Consider the following 21,468-nt stretch of genomic DNA (forward strand, 5'->3'; position numbering starts at 1 on the left):
CCCAATTTAGAAACATCCTCCCAACACTATTAGTAAAATATTCTTGTGTGCCGACAAATAGATTATATATAGCAAGATGTGGGAGGCAAAAACACAGCCAGCTGATGATATGAGAGACGTGGCGTCAAACCAGGAAGCAGCGACTGCTCTGGACAAAATGTGATTAATCGCGATTAGATATTGTGATTGTTTGACAGCCCTAATTAGATATTACACTAATTGGAAGTGGTCTGAATATTACTTATTAAAGATAAAAAAACAACTTGCATTTGCGATTATCGTGTTTAACTATGAGTTAACTATTGACAAAAATGTGATTAACCGTGATTCTTTATTTTAATTGACAGTTCTATAGTTGGGATGTAAATTTTACTTATTACAGATTTTTTCAAAATCCATTTGCAATTAATGTGAATATTTAAGAGTTAACTGTAGAAAAAATTTGATTAATCGCGATCAAATATTTTAATTGACAGTTCTAATTAGATATTGCACTAATTGGTGGGAGGGTAAATCTTATTAAAGATATATTCCTTTGTGATTATTATTTAACTATTAACAAAATGTGATTAATCACGATTCTATTTCAATCGTTTGACAGTCTTATAGTTGTGTTATGAATTTTACCTTTTTAAAGATTTAAAAAAATCTAAGTTAACTCTGGGGGAAAAAATACATTAATTGTGATCAAATATTTTAATCGTTTGACAGCTCTAATTAGATAATGCACTAATTAGTAAGGGTATAAATCTTACTTATTGAGGATAAAAAAAAATAATTAGCGATTATCAAGAATATTTATGACTTAACTGACAAAATGTGATTAATCGTAATTCTATATTTTAATCTTTTGACAGCCCTATACTGTAGTTGAGATGTGAATTTTACTTATTAAAGATTAAACATTTACATTTGCAATTATTGTGAATATTTATGATTTAACTCAGGAAAATAATTGATTTATCCCAATTAATTTTTTTTAATCGTTTGAGAGCCCTAATCATATTACACTAATTAGTAGGGGTGTAACTATAAATAAACTTCCATTTGCGATTATCAATATTTGTTATGAATTAACTATGGACGGAATGCGACTAATCGTGATTAAATATTTTAATAATCATTTGAAAGCCCTCTTAATTAGATATTACAGATATTGTGAATCTAACAACTCACGATTCGAGTCTGATTCTTTGCATGATGATTCGATTCAGAATCTATTCTCAATTCAAGACGATTTTCAATTCAAACAGATTCTCGGAATATATTATTTGGTGTGAAAATTATAATAAAACCTTTCAAAACAGGTTACAAAAGCTTCGCTTAGCTGCTGACGTAAACGCGCAACAAGCAAGCATGTAGAAAGCCTTAAAACATATATTTTTAAAATTGATTCTTAAAAATATGTATAATAAAAAAAAGTTTTCATTTTTGAAAATGGTGAATTGATTTTGAATCGGAATAAATACGATTTGTGAGTTACTGCCTAGTTGAGTCTGTTGATAGACTTCTCTGAATGGAATCGTCAAATCATTTTGACTATTTGAAGGCAGCTCGAGATGGGATGTTATGTCATTGCCAATTATCCAATTAGATTGCTCTGACGTATTTGTAAGATGTAAACATTTCTAGACTGATGCATGCCAGAAAGCTACTGATGTCAATGAAAATGGTCCGCACTGTAAACCGAAATTGTGGCTTCAAGACTTGTTTTTTTTTTTTAACCTCCTTTTTTTAATCTTGGACCTCTAGGAGCTGCTCCAAGAGGAGACTCGTCAGAAGCTGACCCTCACCACTCGCTTGCGACAGCAGGAGGAGGAGCAGAACACCCTGCGAGAGCTGCTGGAAGAAGAGGAGGAAGGCAAGAGGAACATGGAGAAACAGGTCTCCTCTCTTCAGACCCAGGTGAGGCTGCCAAATACTGACTCAGAAAGGTCCATTATGTATTTTTATTGAATATGCTTTTCGGTATGATGGATGGAATATTTTAGCTTGACATGTCTGTAGTCTTCAGAAAGGTCACCTGACCACTGTGACGCATCACCTATCAGCTGTTCTTATAAGCGAGGGGAGCATTCATGCTCTCTTATACATGGGACTCCCTCCATTAATCATCAAGCTGCGGAAGGGGGGCGGAGCCAACCTGATAGTCAGTGGTCAGGTGACCATACTGAAGAAGATTGACTAAATAAATATGTATGCGGGTTTAATGTTTTTTACTTTGAATATTCGATTTATTTTTGGCCTAACTTATGCATTTTCAAGCATAAAAATGGGTGAATGAATAAAAAAATGTCAATACTACTGTAGTATTGGCCACTAGGAGACCAAATAATCGGAGCGTGCTGTACAGTATCATGACCGCTGATTGGCTCAGCCTCAGGCAGCTATGTTACTATGTTGGATTAAACAAGTTTAAAAGTGACATACGGTGACATATAATTTACGTATGGCGAAGATGTGTGTATTTTTTTTTTTTAAAAAGGCTAAAAAAATGGTAGACATATTTAAAAAAAAAAAAAAAAAAAATACATGTCATTATTTAGTATTAACATTTTGCTCTATTTTTCAATTGCTTTTTTTTGTTACTACTACAGTGTAACACAGGCTGCGCTAGGTAAAAAGCCCTGGTCAGAAATTAATTTACCATGTTAAGCCCCAAGCCAAGTAATGATGGTTTACTGTATAATTAAATCTTGTCTATCTAGAAGAGACAAAAAAGTAATGCAAATACTGACCATGTTCTTTTCATGCTATCTTTTGTTAGCCAAAAGACAAGGACCCTTTCCCTCTCCTCAATGCTCCCTGAAATCCCCATTCCTTTCTTTTTTTCCCCAGCTGGCTGAGATGAAGAAGAAGTTCGACCAAGAGATGGCCAACCTGGAGAGTGCAGAGGAGGCGCGCAAGCGAATCCACCGCGATGCAGAGAGTGTGCAGCAACAGCTGGAAGAGAAGACCGCCGCCTACGACAAACTGGAAAAGACAAAAACTCGTTTACAGCAGGAGCTGGATGACCTCTTGGTGGACCAGGACAACCTGAGGCAGGTTGTCTCCAACCTGGATAGGAAGCAGAAGAAGTTTGACCAGGTATCCAGACACCTACAAAGCAAATGTGCACCACAACCTGAAAGACAGACCGCCATAAATAACTTTGCAGTGTGATGGGGTTTGAACAGCAAAGCGCAGTGTTGAACTTGATTGCACGCAATAAATGACAACTAAGTTAAATAAGTTAGACCATTCTAGTAATCGAGATTCTATACAAAGCTGAATTAAACATTTAACCCTCTGGAGACATGTAGATTACAAGTCTTTAAAGGGGAACTGCACTGTTTTTGAATCGTGCCTATTATTCGGAATCCTTATGTAAGACAAGAACGACAACAAACGTACTACTCACGGCATACTTTGTGAGACTTCAAATACTACTCTGGTACAGATTATAATCCGAAACCTATTTTTTAGTCTGAAAATAAGGAATGCGCAACAAGTTTGAGAAGCTGTGTGCTAAACAGATTCAGTTTTAGTGAATCACTGAGCATCATGTAGCATTATTGTTAAGTGCTAAACAAGATATACAAACAATAATAAAGCAAACACTTACTGTACAATGTCTGCTCTCACTGGGATGACGACTGATTAAATGTTCATATCTTGCCGTTTAGACAAAGAAATAATCATAATCCTCACGAAGGGTTAAAAAAGGTCCCACAAACATGCGTCTTTCTTGTCATTTCCGGGTCCAAGTTGAATGTCAAACTTGACTAACTTCTTGGTTTATGGCCACAACCTTCTACCATCCAGGTGAGAGGCATTATTTATAATCTATAATTAATGTACAATATGTTGGAGGTGATGCAGCACCTGCAGCTCAATATGTCAATAATGTAGCTGCACAAGCTAGTAGCTCTCTGATCATGGCGCCGCTAAAAATAGATTGTCTGTCTGTTAGTGCTTATCATAATAATATTGCTAATACTTGGTTAATATTCGGGTCTTGAGATGTAAATGGAGTATTGGTGATGGTTTTTGGATGGTTATTTAGAGGGCTTTGTAGACTGAATGCTCCATTGTTTGCTGACTTTTGCTAAGGTTTATTTATGATTTAGAATGCATTAAAAAAAAACGTGTTCCTGTCTTACATAAGGATTGTGAATAGGCAACATTTTTAAAAAAAAAGTAAAAAAAAAAGTGCAGTTCCTCTGAGTTTTGAAAGGCATGAACACATTTTGTATTTTTTTTTGCTAACATTTCTCCAACTTAACACGTATACTAAGCATCCATCCATTTTTCTACCGCTTGTCCCTTTTGGGGTGACGGGGGTTGCAAACATGTGAAAAATGTTGACTCTTTTGAAGGTCTTTTAAATCAGATAATGTCACAGGTTTTAAATAGGATACGATAAAAACAAGGAAGTCTAAGTCTAATATAATTTATCCCACAAAAGGGAAATTATTTGGTTGCAAAGCAGATTCAACAAGTCCACAGTAAATAAGCTAAAACGCATAAATACAGGAGATACTTCAGCGGTGCCATTTTTACATACAGCAACAAAGATAAATAAAAAATTGGTTAAACTCTTGTTATGCAAATCTATAACTGATCAAAGCGGTTACAAAAATAATTACATGTTTCGTATTTTTGATGTTGATTTAGAGATTAGAGCCCCCAAAAAGTAAAGGGAAAAATAATCAAATGTTTTTATGCCTGTTGAAAAATTAGACTTGTATCTCCTCTTTGGCTTTGGGGTATTGTTGAATAAATGCCAATGTGAAAGAATTAAACATAAAAAAAACTTAACTTGTGTTGTGTTACAGGATTTATGGTCAAAATACTGCAAAAATGTACTGAAAAGACAAAAAAAGTCAGCCTTTGTCCCTTGAGGGTTAAATGAGATCATGTTCTGTTTGTCGATGTCAGATAAAACATTTGTATCATTTTTGTAGTGCCGAAAGACGACTGAGTTCAAACTCTTCAAGTCTTGCAGTTTAACACATTACGTATTGCAATAATAAAATAAATGGATGAAAGCATTACGGGATACATAGTATGTGTAAAAAGATTTGTTTCAAATTTGAAAAAAAACAAAACATACCAAAATAAAAAAGTGGGTTCAGTCAAACCGTGGGTTTCGAAAAGAGAATATGAAAGTTGTGGTCATATTTATATCTCCATCACTACCTGCTTAGATGCTGGCTGAGGAGAAGACCATCTCTGCTCGGTATGCCGAAGAACGCGACAAAGCTGAGGCTGATGCCAGGGAGAAAGACACGCGAGCGCTGACGCTTGCCCGCGAGCTGGACACCATGACGGACATTAAGGATGAGCTGGATCGGGCCAACAAGATGCTCAAAGCCGAGATGGACGACTTGGTCTCCTCCAAAGACGACGTGGGCAAGAGTGTAAGAGAGAATTTGGTGGCGTGGAAGTCTAGCATCGTGACGCACATCCTTACTCTTCTTCATCTTCGTCCACAGGTTCACGAGCTGGAGCGGTCCAAGCGTGCTGTGGATCAGCAGCTGGAGGAAATGAGAGTTCAGCTGGAGGAGCTGGAGGACGAACTGCAGGCCACCGAGGACGCCAAACTACGCCTGGAGGTCAACATGCAGGCCATGAAGGCGCAGGCTGACCGAGACCTGCAGGCCAGAGATGAGCAGGGCGAGGAGAGGAGGAAGCAGCTGGTCAAACAGGTGAGATCCTTCAATCTGCCCGATCGCATCAAAAGTCAAGATTTTGCGTGTCATCATTTTTCTCCGTCAGGTTTGTGCGATGGAAGTCGAGCTGGAGGATGAACGCAGGCAGCGCACTCAGGCTCTGTCCGCCAAGAAGAAAATGGAGTTGGATTTGTGCGACCTTGAAAACCAGATAGACGCCGCCAACAAGGGAAGGGATGAGGCCATCAAACAGTTGAAGAGACTGCAGGTAAAGCATGACAAATATTATGTGGATTATCATTCTTATTTGTTTATTTGAAGGACAATGTGCATTTACATTAAAAAGATGGCTGCAACAGATTTAGCACCAAAAGCTAATTTCCATCTGCAGCCCATTTGTGGCACATTTAACATCCACAATTAAAATGACACAGGATTGAAAATACATAACAAAATTGAAATTACATAATGAAAAGCAATTTAAAATACAAGTGCAATACATAGAGTGCGAGTTACGAATCAGCGGGCGGTCATGTTACAGTATTTTAGCAGCATCATATAAAGTGCAACAGTTTTTACCAAAATCCACATAACCCAGCATACAGTGCAGTACCCACAAGGGTATCATCAAATAGCTATATAACCCATTGGTACTGCATACGTAAACACGATGGCGATATTACTCTGCATATTGTTAAAAAAATAATTTAATTGAGATATATTATTAACACGATAAGTTAACAAAAGATTCCCTTTTCTTTTCAAAAGTCGCTCGTAAAGTTTGACGCGTTTTTTTGGGCTTGATTTTGGACGTGCGGTTGCTTATTCAGGCTTGCTTTTCCGTCATTGCGATAAAGCATTATACTGTGCCGATGAGTAGCTTGTCCTTTTTATACGCAACGTATCCTGGTTACCACGACGACTTGGCACGTCCCCAGACACTCCGGCAAATGACGCGTGTACATCCACGCCAGAGCCCAGACTGACTGAGAAACAAATGACAAGACAGAGTGACAATTAGTCCCAGTAAGTGTGGAAACTTGATAAAATACAATTTAAAGAAGGTACTTATTAACCTCCTCCAACCTCCGAGGACGAAGCTACGAACAATGGGAGACCGGGCTGTCTGCTCCGCCGCTCCCAGTCTGTGGAACGCTCTCCCTGACCACCTGAGGGCACCACAGACTGTGGATGCTTTTAAAAAAAAAAAAAAAGGCTTAACAACCCTTTTTAAAAAAGGCTTTTTTTTTTTAGATATATGCATGCTAGTTTTAGCTATTTGGCTGATATAGTTTTTTATTTTTTTTATTTTTTATCTTTTTATATTTATTTTTTTTTTATACATTGTAGTAGCACTTTGAGGTTGTTTACTCAATGTAAAGTGCTTTTTACAAATAACATCTATTATTATTGTTAAAAAAAAAACTTCCATTTGCTACTATCGTAATTAATTATGAGTTAACTATTGACAAAATGTGAGTAATTGCGATTAAATATTTAAATTGTTTGACTGCCCTAATTATTAGATATTAGTCCAATTAGTAGGGACGGGAGTCTTACTTTTTTAAGATGTAAAAAAAAAAACGTATTTGTAATAAACCTCCATTTGCGCTTAATGTTATTTATGAGAACTATGGACTTTGACAGCCCTAATTATTAGATACTACACTAATTAGTGGAGATGTGAATTGTACTTATTAAAGATGAAAAAAACCTTCCATTTGCGATTATCGCAATACATTTTGAGTTAACTATTGACATAATCGCTATTAAATATTTTAATCGTTTGACAGCCCTAATGATTAGATATTACACTAATCATTATTATGTAAATTTTACTTAAAGAAAAAAAACTTACATTTGCAATTGTCGTGATAAACTATTGACAAAATGTGATTAATCGCAATTAAATTTCTTAATAGTTTGACAGCCCTAATTAGATATACACTAATTGGTATGGATGTGAATCTTAAGTTAAAAAACAAACAAAAAAACATATGCGTTTGTGTGTAATTATGAGAACTATGGACAAAATGTGATTATCGCGATTTAATATTTTAGTCGTTTGACAGTCATAATTATTCAATCTTACACTAATTAGAATGGAAGTGAATCTTACTTATTTAAGATAAAATCAACTTCCATTTGCGATTATCATGAGTAAATATGAGGTAACTATTGACAAAATCGCTATTAGATTATTTTAATCATTTACAGCCCTAATTATTAGATGAAATTCGTAAAAGTGTTTGCTTGTTTTTTTAAAAACTATATACATTATGGCCGGCCGTCAGCATGAAAAATTTATAAATTGGCCGCACCGTTTTATAAGCTGCAAGGTTCAAAGCCTAGAAAAAAGTAGCGGCTTATAGTCTGGAATTCACGGTAATTGAAAAAATTTGAAAACTTCTTTGTAATCTATTTTTGAAAATGATGACTCGATTTAGAATCGCAATAAATAAGAATCGCTTTTCAATGTGAGTCACATTTTTTTTTTCAGCACAAAGTGTGGACAACCCTGATTGAGGGTATTTGTGTGGCGACAAATGTGTTGAGTTGTCTGCCTGTTTTTACACACACAGGCCCAAATGAAAGAGCAAATCCGAGAGCTTGAAGACCTGCGCATTTCCCGAGACGAAGCAGTGAACGGTGCCAAGGAGACTGAGAAGAAGCTGAAGGCCTTGGAAGCGGACAACCTGCACCTGAATGAAGTATGAAAGTCACATGACCGTGATGACATCTTTTTAGCCACAATGATTAATAACGCATCGCATCCCTTCTTCCAGGACCTCGCCAGTGCAGAGCGCCTCAAGAGACAAATCCAAACGGAGAGAGACGAGTTCCAGGATGAGATCAACAACTGCAACGCTAAACTGTATGGAGCGTATATTTTAGTTGGATCAATATGAAGCAATATCTGTTTCAACTGCTCAGTCATTGACTTGCGTGCACGTCGATTGTTCTTCAGTTCTGCGCTCACTGAGGAGAAGAGGAGGCTGGAGGCTAGCATCACTAAGCTGGAGGACGATCTGGAGGAGGAGCTGCTCAACACAGATATGGTTAACGACCGTCTCAAGAGGACCGCCCTGCAGGTAGTACTTTCATACTGCGCCTACTACTGTAACTCAAGTTATTAGATCCACAAGTAGTATTACTAGTTGTTAGTATAAAACAGATTTCCCCCATTTTGTAAATAAAGTATGCAGATTGTCTCTCTAAACTGTAGTATGCGCTCCATCAAGTGGTACGTGAAAAAAATCATATGGTTAAAGCACTTTTTTTTTTCTTTATTCAAACAGTTACTGTTCAAACTGTGTGTAATGTTAGTGGCCCAAAAAATGTAATGTTTTTGTTAAATAAAACCTCTGCCTTGTTTTTTGAATGAATACTTAGGCCTACTACGCTACTGTATTTTAATGTTGGTCATTATGGTGGTATTGGAGAGCAAAGTGTTTAAGTGGTAAAAAAAAATTTGAGAACCAAAGTGGCTGAAGTATTACCATAATACTTAGTATAGTAAGCATGCATGATTCCCTTTCCTCTATTTTATGGTCCTTATCTTCTCTTTTTGGGGGAATGACGTTCTTGTAATGTCACGTGTTTAGTCAGGCAGTTAAGTAATTGTGGAATTGTCATAACTGGTTATGATGTGTTTGCCAATAGTGAGTAAAATGTTCACTTCCGATACGATACCGGTATTGGCTGATCCGATATTAATCCGATTTGATATACACATTAATTATAGTAAATCATTTTACTATATTGTAGTGTGGAATATTAGATAAGGTTTGATCAAGTGAAATAACTCCATGAATAATGGCAGGTATTAAAAACACCAACTTTATGACGGACCTATGTTGTCTGTAAATTGAAGTAGAGTGGTAATTAGTTTTTTGGTCACAATAAATCAGTAAGTTAAGCTTATGAGTCATGATGCACATCTATGTTTGTAAATTGAAGTAGAGTGGTAATTAGTGTTTTGGTCACAATAAATCAGTAAGTTAAGCTTATGAGTCATGACGCGGATCTATGTTGTCTGTAAATTGAAGTAGAGTGGTAATTAGTGCTTTGGTCACAATAAATTAGCAAGTTAAGCTTATGAGTCATGACGCAGTAAATTGAATGATGTGGACACTTTTTGTTTCTGGATACTTCCTAGTGCGCTTCTGCCTTGGAGACGTATCTGTAATTAATGTGCAACTATAACTACAGTGAAACCTCGATTTACAAACCCCTATGTTTGCGAACTTTTCATTTTATGAACTATTCGAGATCAAGCCATGTACGCTTCATTAATTATGTGTCCTGCTAGCAGCCATTTTGTGCTTGCTAGTATTGAAGAGATGAGGAAGCCGGTTTCGTACCACAGCAAGTTTTTATTTGTAATGAGAACTGACCTTTTTGGGAAAAGATGCCAAAGCGTACTTGTATCACAGCGGAGGAAAAGATACTCCCTCTTGTTTAGCGGCGCCTCTTCCTAGAGCGCAGACACACGGAAACTCCCTGTCTCGTCAGCTGCTCATTTGCTGATGACATTGTAAGTGGATTGTACTTTTTTTAAATGTTTATTATTGTGGGAATATGGTTGTTAAAGATTTTCGTGATTTCTGATTGTTTGTGAGGGCACCAAAGGGACTTCTTCTTTGTGCATGAGTTGGCAAAGCAGCGCATACAGAGGACAGTTGAACTTGACGTCGCTGTTTTGGTTTTGTTAAATAGAAAGTGGATCCATCAACCCCTTTATGTTTGTTTTATATTTAGTAATGCGTAGCACTGTTTTCAATGTGTACAAACCTTTCAATAAAATATGGACTTTTTTCAAGGCTGGATGGAACCCATTCATATTTACATTGTTTCTTACGGAGAAATGTGATTCACTATCCAAGCTTTTCTATTCATGAAGCTTGATCAAGAACTGTCAGGTTCAAACACTGACATCTATTAAACAAGACAAAAAGCTAGAAGTTACACAAAGACAGAATTCAATTTAGCTCAATTGAGGAGAAACGCGTAGACACTGCCTTGTACAGTGTCGTCCCACGCTCTGACGAAAGATTGTACGCCTCTTTTATATGGACTTTCCCTGATTACATGGCAACAGCTGTTTCTAAGGGAGGGGGGTCGTAAACAGCCATCGCCTTTGGTTACAAAACAGTTAAAAGAAAAGGTGCCTGGATGGGGGTCAGGCCCTGCCTCTTCTACGCTTTGTAGATCTCGGGTAAGGACAAAATCTTCCTGTGGATTACAATACATCAAAGAAACCGACACCCTCATGTCGCTCCCCATCCTACACAGTGGAGTTTTACAAGCCTTTTGCTTGGTAGGATCAAAGACAGCTTTTGTCCTCTCGCCGGGAACTCATTGAAACACAAAGTTTTGTAATAACTTAGATACAATTATTCTGACAAGAACCAATTACGTTTGTAAATCGAGGTTGCACTGTATTTGGTACTTGGTGTTTTAGACTGCAGTATTGTTCAATTAAGGACACTTGTTACATATGTCTAGCTTGCGTGCCTATTGGAGGACATTTAGATGTTAACTGGCTGTCCAGCTTTGCGCAGGTCTATAAGCTGCAGGACTGCTCGTATCGAAGATGCAAGCCGATATCATCCGATACTTGTGTTTTTGCTGGTATCAGATCGAGACACCCCAAGTAAAAAAGCTTGGGAAACGAAACAATTATTTTTAGAACTACAAATTAACTTTTCTTCTGTCGCTGAACAAGACGGAGCTGCCTTTGGGTGCTTTGAGACGGGGGAGAGCCCCACAGCAGCACCTACCTGCCCGTTGAGAAGAGCAATGTTTTTTTCACTAGATATGTTGCTAGTCAATTTTTAACAATGGGTCTGAGTAAGTAATTCCACCTGCTAAGTCGTCTTACTCTCTGACAGACGAGGTGTGCTGTCATGTGTTTATGATCAAGGGCAAATGATAGCCCAATATTTTTGAGGTGCCCCGCCACAAGTAAATGTATGGAAACACCGACAATACCTGTGATGTTGTATTTCGCCTGTTTGCAACATTTTTAGGTGGATCAGATAACCACCGAACTGAGTGCAGAGCGGAGCACCTCCCAGAGACTGGAGGGGACTCGTTCCCAGCTGGACCGCCAGAACAAGGAGCTGAAGCTGAAGCTGCAGGAGCTCGAGGGCACCATTAGGTCTAAGTACAAGTCCTCCATCGCCACCATGGAGGCTAAGATTGCACAGCTAGAGGAACAGCTTGACATCGAGTCAAAGTGAGTCATTCTCAAAGTTGTATTAGTTGCAAACTTTTTAAGCTAAATGGTTGGTGGATTTTTTTCAGCCATCTTGTTCTCCATAAATTTGGATTTGAATTTCAGGGAGCGTCAACAGGCATCCAGACTCGTCAGAAGGACGGAGAAGAAGCTGAAAGAGATGATGTTGCAAGTTGAGGATGAACGACGCAACACAGAGCAATACAAGGACCAAGTAAGACTCCACTCTATCCTCTTTCACACTGCCTGCGAAAAGCAAGTAAACCCTGTAATTTTACACCTTTTTTTATCTTCAAAGCACCAGTAAAATGGACAAACAAATTTACTTGATATGCTCAACTGTGTCCGCTAACTTTATTTCCAATCCGCAAAGTATGAGTAAATACGGTATAAACATCAAAAAATCCGTCGGCAATTTTACGTAGAGTCGGGGCTGGGATGACATCACTGGAGGAAGGCTGACCATATCAGCAGATCAGTCATACTGGAAATATGCAAAAGTTGGCAAGAGATGTGCTGTCTATAGTTTACAATAGTTATGTCAGACATGAACACATGCTTGGCTTTTTTATGCATTTGAATATTGTAATACTTTGCAAATAAATAGCTATCAGGTCAGACTAACAGATTGAGGGTCCTCTGTTGCGCCCATAAAACCCTATATAAAACATCCAGAAACCGCCAACAAAACTCCATTTACATGTCATGATCTGAAAATTAACCAATTGAGTAATATTGCTATAAGCGCTAACACAGATTACCTATTCTAGCGGTACATTCATAGCAGTGAGTTTAATGCTATTTTACGTTGCTGTTGTTGACACACTGAGCCGGCGGGTGCTTCTGCTTCATCTAAAACTTGGTAAAAGTAAATTCTAGATTATAATTCATGCATCTCTTACCTGGTAGTAGACAAATGTGGCCATGGACCAAGATGGTGAAAAAGACTCTAGTTGCGGCAACTTTTTTTAACCTTTCGGGATTATGTGAGCGTCCCGTCGGTCGGCATCCCAGCAAGAGAGTAAATCGTTAGTGTTTGTTTTATTATGGTTTGTTATAGTCAGTTTGTATGATTAGCACCTAGCAATGCTGTTGATGCTATAATGTTACAATAATTTAATAATTTAGGGGCGGCATGGCGTAGTGGGTAGAGCGCCCGTGTCAGAAACCTGAGGGTTGCAGGTTCGCTCCCCGCCTCTTACCATGCCGTTGTGTCCTTGGGCAGGACACTTCACCCTTGCCCCCGGTGCCGCTCACACCGGTGAATGAATGTTGAATGAATGATAGGTGGTGGTCGGAGGGGCCGTAGGCGCAAATTGGCAGCCACGCTTCCGTCAGTCTACCCCAGGGCAGCTGTGGCTACGAAAGTAGCTTACCACCACCAGGTGTGAATGAATGATGGGTTTTTAACATGTAAAGCGACTTTGGGTACTTAGAAAAGCGTTATATAAATCCCAGGTATTATTATTATTATTATAATGCTGCATCTGTTTAGCATATATTGCTCATCCTCTTTGTGTTCAGGCTCAAAATGATAAGGTTCTGGATCATCATTTTCCCAAAGTAATCATTGTTGGCTCTCACAAAGTCTGCTTGATTAGCATTGTTGTTGATGGGGAACGGATCAGTGGTTCCTCTGTTTATGTCACGGATCACGTGGCTGGCTTGCTCATTAACTCTCAAAATGGTAATGGTATTCTCTGAGGTTGACACTTTTTTGTTCATATCTATTTATTTGCAAAATTTGGAAGTCTTTTGTTGTCATAAATAAGATATGTAATAATAGCTTCAATATAGAGGCAACTTGTTTTTTCCATTACACTGGTTCTTTGAAAGGTGTAGCTTTAATATTAATGAGATGTGTTTTCCCAAGAAGTGCCCTTGTGTACTTTATCCTAGGGCTGGGCGATATGGACGAAAAATTATGTCTCGATATATTTTTACTTAAACTCGATATTCGATATATTTTCCGGTGAAAAGATACATTTAAAGATTCAGTGAAATTGAAGTGAATGACAACTGTACTGTAAAGTCAGTGGCACTATTATTAACCCAGTTAGTCAGGATGGGTATTAACAGCACAGAAAATAAACTCTTTAAGTAGCACAGAATTACATAACGTAAATAAAATAGAAAAATTTTATTTATTCGTAAAATAAATAACATAGCTGTGCAAATAATACAAAATGAATCAAACTCAGATTACAAAATTAATTTGCAGGCACTTTAAAGGCCTACTGAAACCCACTACTACCGACCACGCAGTCTGATAGTTTATATATCAATGATGAAATCTTAACATTGCAACACATGCTAATACGGCCAGGTTAACGTAAAAAGTGCAATTTTAAATTTCCCGCTAAACTTCCGGTTGGAAACGTCTATGTATGATGACGTATGCGCGTGACGTCACGACGGCAACGGAGGTATTCGTACCCAATGTGTCACCATACAAACTGCTCTGTTTTCATCGAACAATTCCACAGTATTCTGGACATCTGTGTTGGTGAATCTTTTGCAATTTGTTTAATGGACAATGGAGACTGCAAATAAGAAAGTTGTAGGTGCGATCGGTGTATTAGCGGCGCACTACAGCAACACAATCAGGAGGTTGTGTTGTGTTTGAGCTGGATAGCAGATGCACTACCGTGAGTACAGCTTTGGTTTCCAAACATTTGATCGCTTGCCCGTACGTGCGTGTAGCTATGTGCATGTCACGTACGTAACTTTGGGGAAATATATGTTTCTTGCCGACTCTGATGGCGGCCGGGGTGTTGTCGAAAGCTACAACGCCCGCCGCCGCACCATAGTTAGCTTCAATTGTTAAGCTTCGCCAAGCTGGAAATTATTAACCGTGTATTTACATGTTCATGATTTAATAGTATTGTTGATCTTCTGTCTATCCTTCTAGTCAGGGTTATTTTTTATTTTGTTTCTATCTGCATTTGAGCCCGATGCTATCACGTTAGCTCCGTAGCTAGAGTGCGTCAACGATGTATTGTCGTGGAGATAAAAGTCACTGTGAATGTCCATTTCGCGTTCTCGACTCATTTTCAAGAGGATATAGTATCCGAGGTGGTTTAAAATATATAAATCCGTGATCCACAATAGAAAAAGGAGAGTGTGTGGAATCCAATGAGACCTTGTACCTAAGTTACGGTCAGAGCGAAAAAAGATACACCCTGCACTGCCTCTCTAGTCCTTCACTCTAACGTTCTTCATCCTTGCTCAAATTGTAAACAACGGGGAATTGTGAGGAATCCTTCCTCCTGTGACGTCACGCTACTTCCGGTACAGGCAAGGCTTTTTTTTTTATCAGCGACCAAAAGTTGCGAACTTTATCGTCGTTGTTCTATACTAAATCCTTTTAGCAAAAATATGGCAATATCGGGAAATGATCAAGTATGACACATAGAATGGATCTGCTATCTCCGTTTAAATAAAAACAATTCATTTCAGTAGGCCTTCAATTCCCAGTCGACGATGTAATGGACTGTCACTCACGTACGGTTCTGGTCAGCGCCAAGTAAGTGACTTGACTTAATTGTGCGGCTATGATCTTCATCTCTTCGGCATCCATTTTTGGCACCATATGCGAAATATGCAACTTGAGAACAGTTTGGATTTGAGCTTACATGGTAAACAACTCAAATGAATGTTTTACCCAGACTCATACATTTGTCCAAATGGGGCCAAGTAGACGCATTTTGGGTTTCCTGGACGTCATCTACTTCGCTAAACGAAAAATCTAAAGAAGAGAATCCCTGTGCCATCTTCCACTAGTTTTTTTACTATATAAATCGCCCGCTTGAATATTTTCGCTTTCTTTTCTATGACTCTCGTCGTCATCATTGGGATGTCCCTTGTGATTTCCCTTCCTGGTTCCATGACACACCCTATCTTGCCTCTGATTGGCCTGTTCTTAATGTTTTGCCATAATCTCAACCAATTGTGACTCCTCATAGTAAACAACCAACCAATCATGGATGTTCTTATACGTGCTTGCACGTCTTGGAAGGAGGAAGGGGAGGAGTTTAGTAGCAAGCAGGAAGCGGGGGAGAACAAGGAACACCACAAATAAGCGGTCTTTGGTCATTTTAACGTGAAATAAATGATAGAGATATTACTATTATTTTCTTAATTCATATCTTGTGTAAAAATATATCGATATATCACCCAGCCCTACTTTATCCCTATAACTGCACTTGTCCATCGGAATAGATGCCATACATTCCATGCAACATTGTAACAATGTGAGGACACAAATGTCAGCAACACTAACATAGGAATGTTAGCTACACTGTTAACATGACAGCAAGATCATGCTACATTTTCCTCAAAGCAAAATGATCAAACCTGCAGCTCCCACCGATGTTGCTGTGTAGCAAAGCCTTTTAAAAAGCGGCTCCCTTGTTCAACTTCAAGAAACTTTGTTTCCACACCAGCACACGAGACCGTATGAAATTTAGTGCCAAAGGTCGCAGATTTATTAGCCCAATGAGTACCAAAAGAACGATAACATTGGTGCGTTCTATGTGTACTGGGATGTGGGAATGTCTGAACCATTTAAAGATGGCTGCTCTGAATGTAAACAATGATATATGCTTCTATAATATCCATTGTTAGCACTTCTGATTATTTTTTTGTCACACTAAATCAGCCATATACCATGTATTGTTGGATGTTTATATATGGTAACGTTACTGTAGTGTAAACTACATATTTCATGTGGTGTACAAGACTACATCGCTAGCAATAGCATCTGTGTTTCCTCTTGATCCACTGCTGCAAACCAAATTGCCCCTCGGGGACAATAAAGATTTTCTAAGTCTAAGAAAGAGTGCGGATTTTCCCATAAGGTGTTCATATTCAGACAAGGTAAGCGCAAAAATGGCTTTCGGGGATGTGGCCATCTTGATTTCCGACCTAACTGGAACGCTCACAACTCGGCTGTTACGTCATTCCCAGCTCTGAGGTAAATTGAACTGCACCGTAAGTACATAATAATTGCAATAAAATATAATATAAAAAAATTGGTTAAAAATAACAAACCAACCACTTAAAAGCTCAGTTCAACACAGTTGAAAGATGAAATAAGAGCGGGTCAGCGTCCATATCACAGCCACAAAGAAGTTTTTGTACCTTCATTTCATGAAAAAGTACCCATTGTCTATCAAAACCTCTTTTACGCATAGTTTCGAAGACATAAAACATTCTTTATTGCCAGTTTTTCCCACGGCATGCAAGACATCGACGCGGATACTCTTACTCAAATATGCAAACCCTCTCTCCAGGCCGATAAGACAAACAACCGCATGCGCCAGCTAAAGCGCCAGCTGGAGGAGGCCGAGGAGGAGGTGACGCGAGCCAACGCCTACCGTAGGAAGCTACAGAGGGAGCTCGACGACGCCGCCGAGTCAGCAGATTCCATGAACCGGGAAGTCAGCAGTCTGAAGAGCAAACTCAGGTGAGTGCGTACTGGTGTAGATTTAAAATCTTTGACTAAATTGGAGATTTAATATTTGATGTCAAAACGTGTATTTTCCATCTGCTCCATTTGTTTTTTCTTGAACAAACGTTTTTGTTTCTTCCAAGTTTCAGTCGCATTTTTTAAATTTTTTTACAAATCCTAAAATTTAAAAAGTGACATCACCTTGGCAAGCTGGTATTAGAGTATTGTTTAGTTTAACAATATTTATTTATACAGACAAATGTGTACATTTGGTGGCCAAGCTCACTTAAAGCGTCAAATGTGAATACCGGTAGATTATCAATGGGTTCCATAATTTTTTATTTTTTTTTAAAACATCAGCAGTAAGATTACATTTTTCTGTTATTTTCTCTGTTGTATATGCCTTAACAATTCTCTCCTTTCATTCTACTGTGGGAGAGGAAGTGGTTTATACCAGGTGTAGTTTCCTAATGAAGCCTTAGCTTGACGCTCCTCTACTTTCTCCCGCTCCCGCTTGCTGCGGCAACAACAAGCCAAACTCCAGACGCTCCTCTTCATTTTGTATCGTTTACTTGTCAAACTTAATCATTCACTTGTCAACTTAATCATTCAAAAACGTCAAACAATAACGATGTGGGAACAAGCGAATGGCAAAACAAAGCAAGTTTGTTACAGTAAGAAAGAGTTAGAAAAAGTACGAGTAAGGTAAAACTGTGGCTCCATTCCACCATGTGTCCAAAACCTTATTACCACACAGATCCTTCCGCCATATATGCAATTAAACAGTTACATATTCTTCACTGTATTAAAGCAGTATAAAATAGTATGTCATCAAATTATTCAGACAAATGTAATAAATACAAATAAATATTATTCTAAGCAGGCAATATATACATTTTCGTATTATGCAAATAAAGTAAATGGTCTCATTTTGGCTGAATAAACAAAGCACCTTCCATAAAATGTAAATTAACTTAAACAGCATTTAAGCTCCTACACCAGGATACAGTTATCATTTTTTGCAACCAGTATAGGACCCTTACAAGAGTTTGTTTTTATTCATGTAGTCATCAGTGAGTGCTCCAAACACAAAGATCAGGGGGTCCAGATCAATATATTTGTGGAGACTCTTTAAGAGTCTTACCCCTGTTCTCTCCCAAAAGGTTTTGAGTTTTTGGCGGTTCGTCTTGTCGAATTTTAAAATAAAGGGCATTTTAAAATATCTCACATTCACCTTCCAACTAAATTCCTTCCATATTGAACTGCTGGTCAATTTGTGACCATTTTCACAAATTTCCCCCACTCTTGTTCTCCAATCACAACATTCATCTCCAGTTCCCACTTTTTTCCTAACAGCAAGAGCACCCCCCAACGAAATTGATAGATAATGTCATATTTATATAAGTATTTGCAATGTGCACATGGACACATTTATTCGTATTAAAAGCCTAACGGGAATAAAAATGCTTAGTGTGAACATGCCGTTCTGAATATTCTGACCCAATCACACACGCTCGGATCAAAATTTTATTCCAATCCAGATGGGTGGTTTGTGTCGAAAGTAATTTGGATTGTAGTGCATGATAAACATTTTCCCAAATTCTGGTTGGAATTATCCTGACATGTCTTTGATGTCAGCTAAATTTAATAGTCTCGGAATTAAGCGATTGTCTTTCTGATGTCTTCCGCCCATTGAACATGTAAAGAATTAGTGTTAAACATGTATACTGTTGGGTTTGTTGCTTTAAAAACGAGACTAGCAAAAACACAAGTGTGGTTTGTGTAATGTGTTGACAAAACAATAAAGAAGGGATCCAGTTGTCAACTCAACGAGCTGTTTTATTCACGACATTACATCTACTCCAAGTGCTAACTGCTAGCCTCAGACACATAGAATGTCATAATATGACGACGCGCCGCAACCCGTAAATAATCACGACACAAAAATCACAGAACAGCTCCATTTCAAAAAGAGAGGTAAAACAAAAGTAGTGAACGGAAGGAAAAAATGATAGATAAATGAAATGTACAAATCCATGATTGTTTACAGCAGAATTCACTGCCTTTTCAGCACCTGCAATGAGCGAACTCGTCCAAAGGATGGCGCCATTGCACAAACAATAACAAACCTTTCCATTTGTTAGGTTCGGCAGATGTCAAAGTAAAGTATTCCAATTTAAGGTGTGATGCATAAAAATGCACGTCATAATCAGATCATTTTTTTTCAAGGTATATGTATACGGAACATTCTAATCTGAATGATGATTAGATAAATAAATGTTATCCATGTACACATGGCTACTGTCTTTTCACATTCAGACCCTTACGAAAAAAGGTTCCAGATGGGTGGGTTGCCTTTGAAAGAGAGGCCATTCTTTATGCGACATTAAATCGCTTCTTAGCTACAAAAAACACCAAAAAAGTTCACTAATCGAACCAAATTTCTCCTGAATTTGATTAAATGATTTTAGGATTCCCCTTTAAAACAAATCATGTGTAAACCTGAGGCCCTTACTTCCCCAAACCTAGTATCCAACTACCCAGGTAAAAAGTCAATGTCAGATTAGTGAGGCTCTGGATATCACCTGAGGAACATAGATCTTTGTTCTAATAGTACTGATAACTCTTTGGGTGCACTTCACCCATTGATTGATTGAGACTTTTATTAGTAGATTGCACAGTACAGTACATATTCCGTACAATTGACCACTAAATGGTAACACCCGAATAAGTTTTTCAACTTTTTTTAATGTCTCGGTCCACTTAAATCAATTCATGGTATTTAAAAGGTTATATTTGGTCCATATCTCTTGTGAGCTAAACGTTAAAGCTTGCAGTGAAAATTCAGGGCATTCTTTACTCTGCTTTGTCCACTCCACTACCCCGTGTAGTTGCTAGTATGGGTTTAGGTCTGGTAAACCAAGCCCCCCCACAAGCTTGACAACTGGCAAGTTGTGTAAATTTAACTCTGGGCTTTTTTTCCGTTGCCAAATAAAAGCAGAAAATAATTTTATGCATTTTCTTGAAGTTTGTTGCTGGGATCCAAATCGGGAGGGACATAAAAAGTTGTAACAGTCTTGAGAGAATATTCATTTTGATGGTTTCAATCCTCCCAAAAAAGTACAGTGGCAGTATTTCTCATCTTTTCTAATTTGATCCATTTATTTTTCCATAATTTGCTCCGCACAGTGATTCCTAAATATCGAAACCCATTAGGTGACCAGTTAAACTTTACACCTTTACAGTTTTTGAAGGCCAATTGCCCTTTATCGTCATGTTAGAATAGAATAGAATATATCTTTATTGTCATTGTACATTGTACAACGAAATTGTAAGCAAAACTAATTTAGTGCAAATTCATAATAACACATAAGAACATAGATAAATAGATAAAAATACATAAAAAAACATAAAAATACCAAGCTCATATGCACAGTCATTTTTGTCTTGTGTTCAGCGACACTATTGATCTCGGGTAAAAAGTGTTCTTAAATCGGTTTGTCCGGCATTTTATTGTCCTGTATCTCCTGCCCGAGGGCAGCAGTTCAAAAAGTTTGTCCAGTGTGAGATGGGTCCCTTATGATGTTTTGGGCCTTTATGAGGCACCTGGCGCTGTACAGTTCATCCAGGGAGGGGAGAGAGCAGCCAGTGATCTTCATGGCAGTTTTTATGGCCCTCTAAAGCAGTGGTCCCCAACCACCGGGCCGCACAAGAAATTTAAAAAAAAAAAAAAAAAAAAAAATTTATTTAAATTTTTTTTTTTAAATCAACATAAACACAATATATACATTATATATCAATATAGATCAATACAGTCTGCAGAGATACAGTCCGTAAGCACACACGATTGTATTTCTTTATGAAAAAAAAATCAAATAAACATTTTTATTTTTAAATTTTTTTTATTTCTTGTGTTCGTGGGACAAATTTTCAAGCGTTGACCGGTCCGCAGCTACAAAAAGGTTGGGGACCACTGCTCTAAAGTGCATCGATGTTGACTGGTTAACTTTTGTCTCCTGAAACAATACTGAAATCCTTCAAAGATTTGAACAGTGCAGACATCGAGCTCACTGGATCTACAATATGACTTCATCTGCGTATAATGATAACTTGTAGGTCTT

General features: G+C 38.0%; 1 protein-coding gene across 2 annotated transcripts in view; it reads left to right on the forward strand.

Moving 5' to 3' along the window:
- The window catches only part of LOC133634071 (myosin-9-like), a 61,236-nt gene that overhangs the window by 38,529 nt on the left and 1,239 nt on the right, over window positions 1–21,468 (forward strand). For both annotated transcript variants that reach the window (XM_062027050.1, XM_062027049.1), the window contains exons 32-42: window positions 1,753–1,905; window positions 2,839–3,087; window positions 5,190–5,402; window positions 5,478–5,690; window positions 5,761–5,922; window positions 8,237–8,365; window positions 8,441–8,529; window positions 8,623–8,746; window positions 11,687–11,895; window positions 12,001–12,109; window positions 17,190–17,362. In XM_062027050.1, coding sequence (XP_061883034.1) covers window positions 1,753–1,905; window positions 2,839–3,087; window positions 5,190–5,402; window positions 5,478–5,690; window positions 5,761–5,922; window positions 8,237–8,365; window positions 8,441–8,529; window positions 8,623–8,746; window positions 11,687–11,895; window positions 12,001–12,109; window positions 17,190–17,362 — 1,823 coding nt within the window. The remainder of the gene's footprint in view (window positions 1–1,752; window positions 1,906–2,838; window positions 3,088–5,189; window positions 5,403–5,477; window positions 5,691–5,760; window positions 5,923–8,236; window positions 8,366–8,440; window positions 8,530–8,622; window positions 8,747–11,686; window positions 11,896–12,000; window positions 12,110–17,189; window positions 17,363–21,468) is intronic.

Source organism: Entelurus aequoreus, linkage group LG18 (assembly GCF_033978785.1).
Source record: "Entelurus aequoreus isolate RoL-2023_Sb linkage group LG18, RoL_Eaeq_v1.1, whole genome shotgun sequence".
NCBI lineage: Eukaryota > Metazoa > Chordata > Actinopteri > Syngnathiformes > Syngnathidae > Entelurus > Entelurus aequoreus.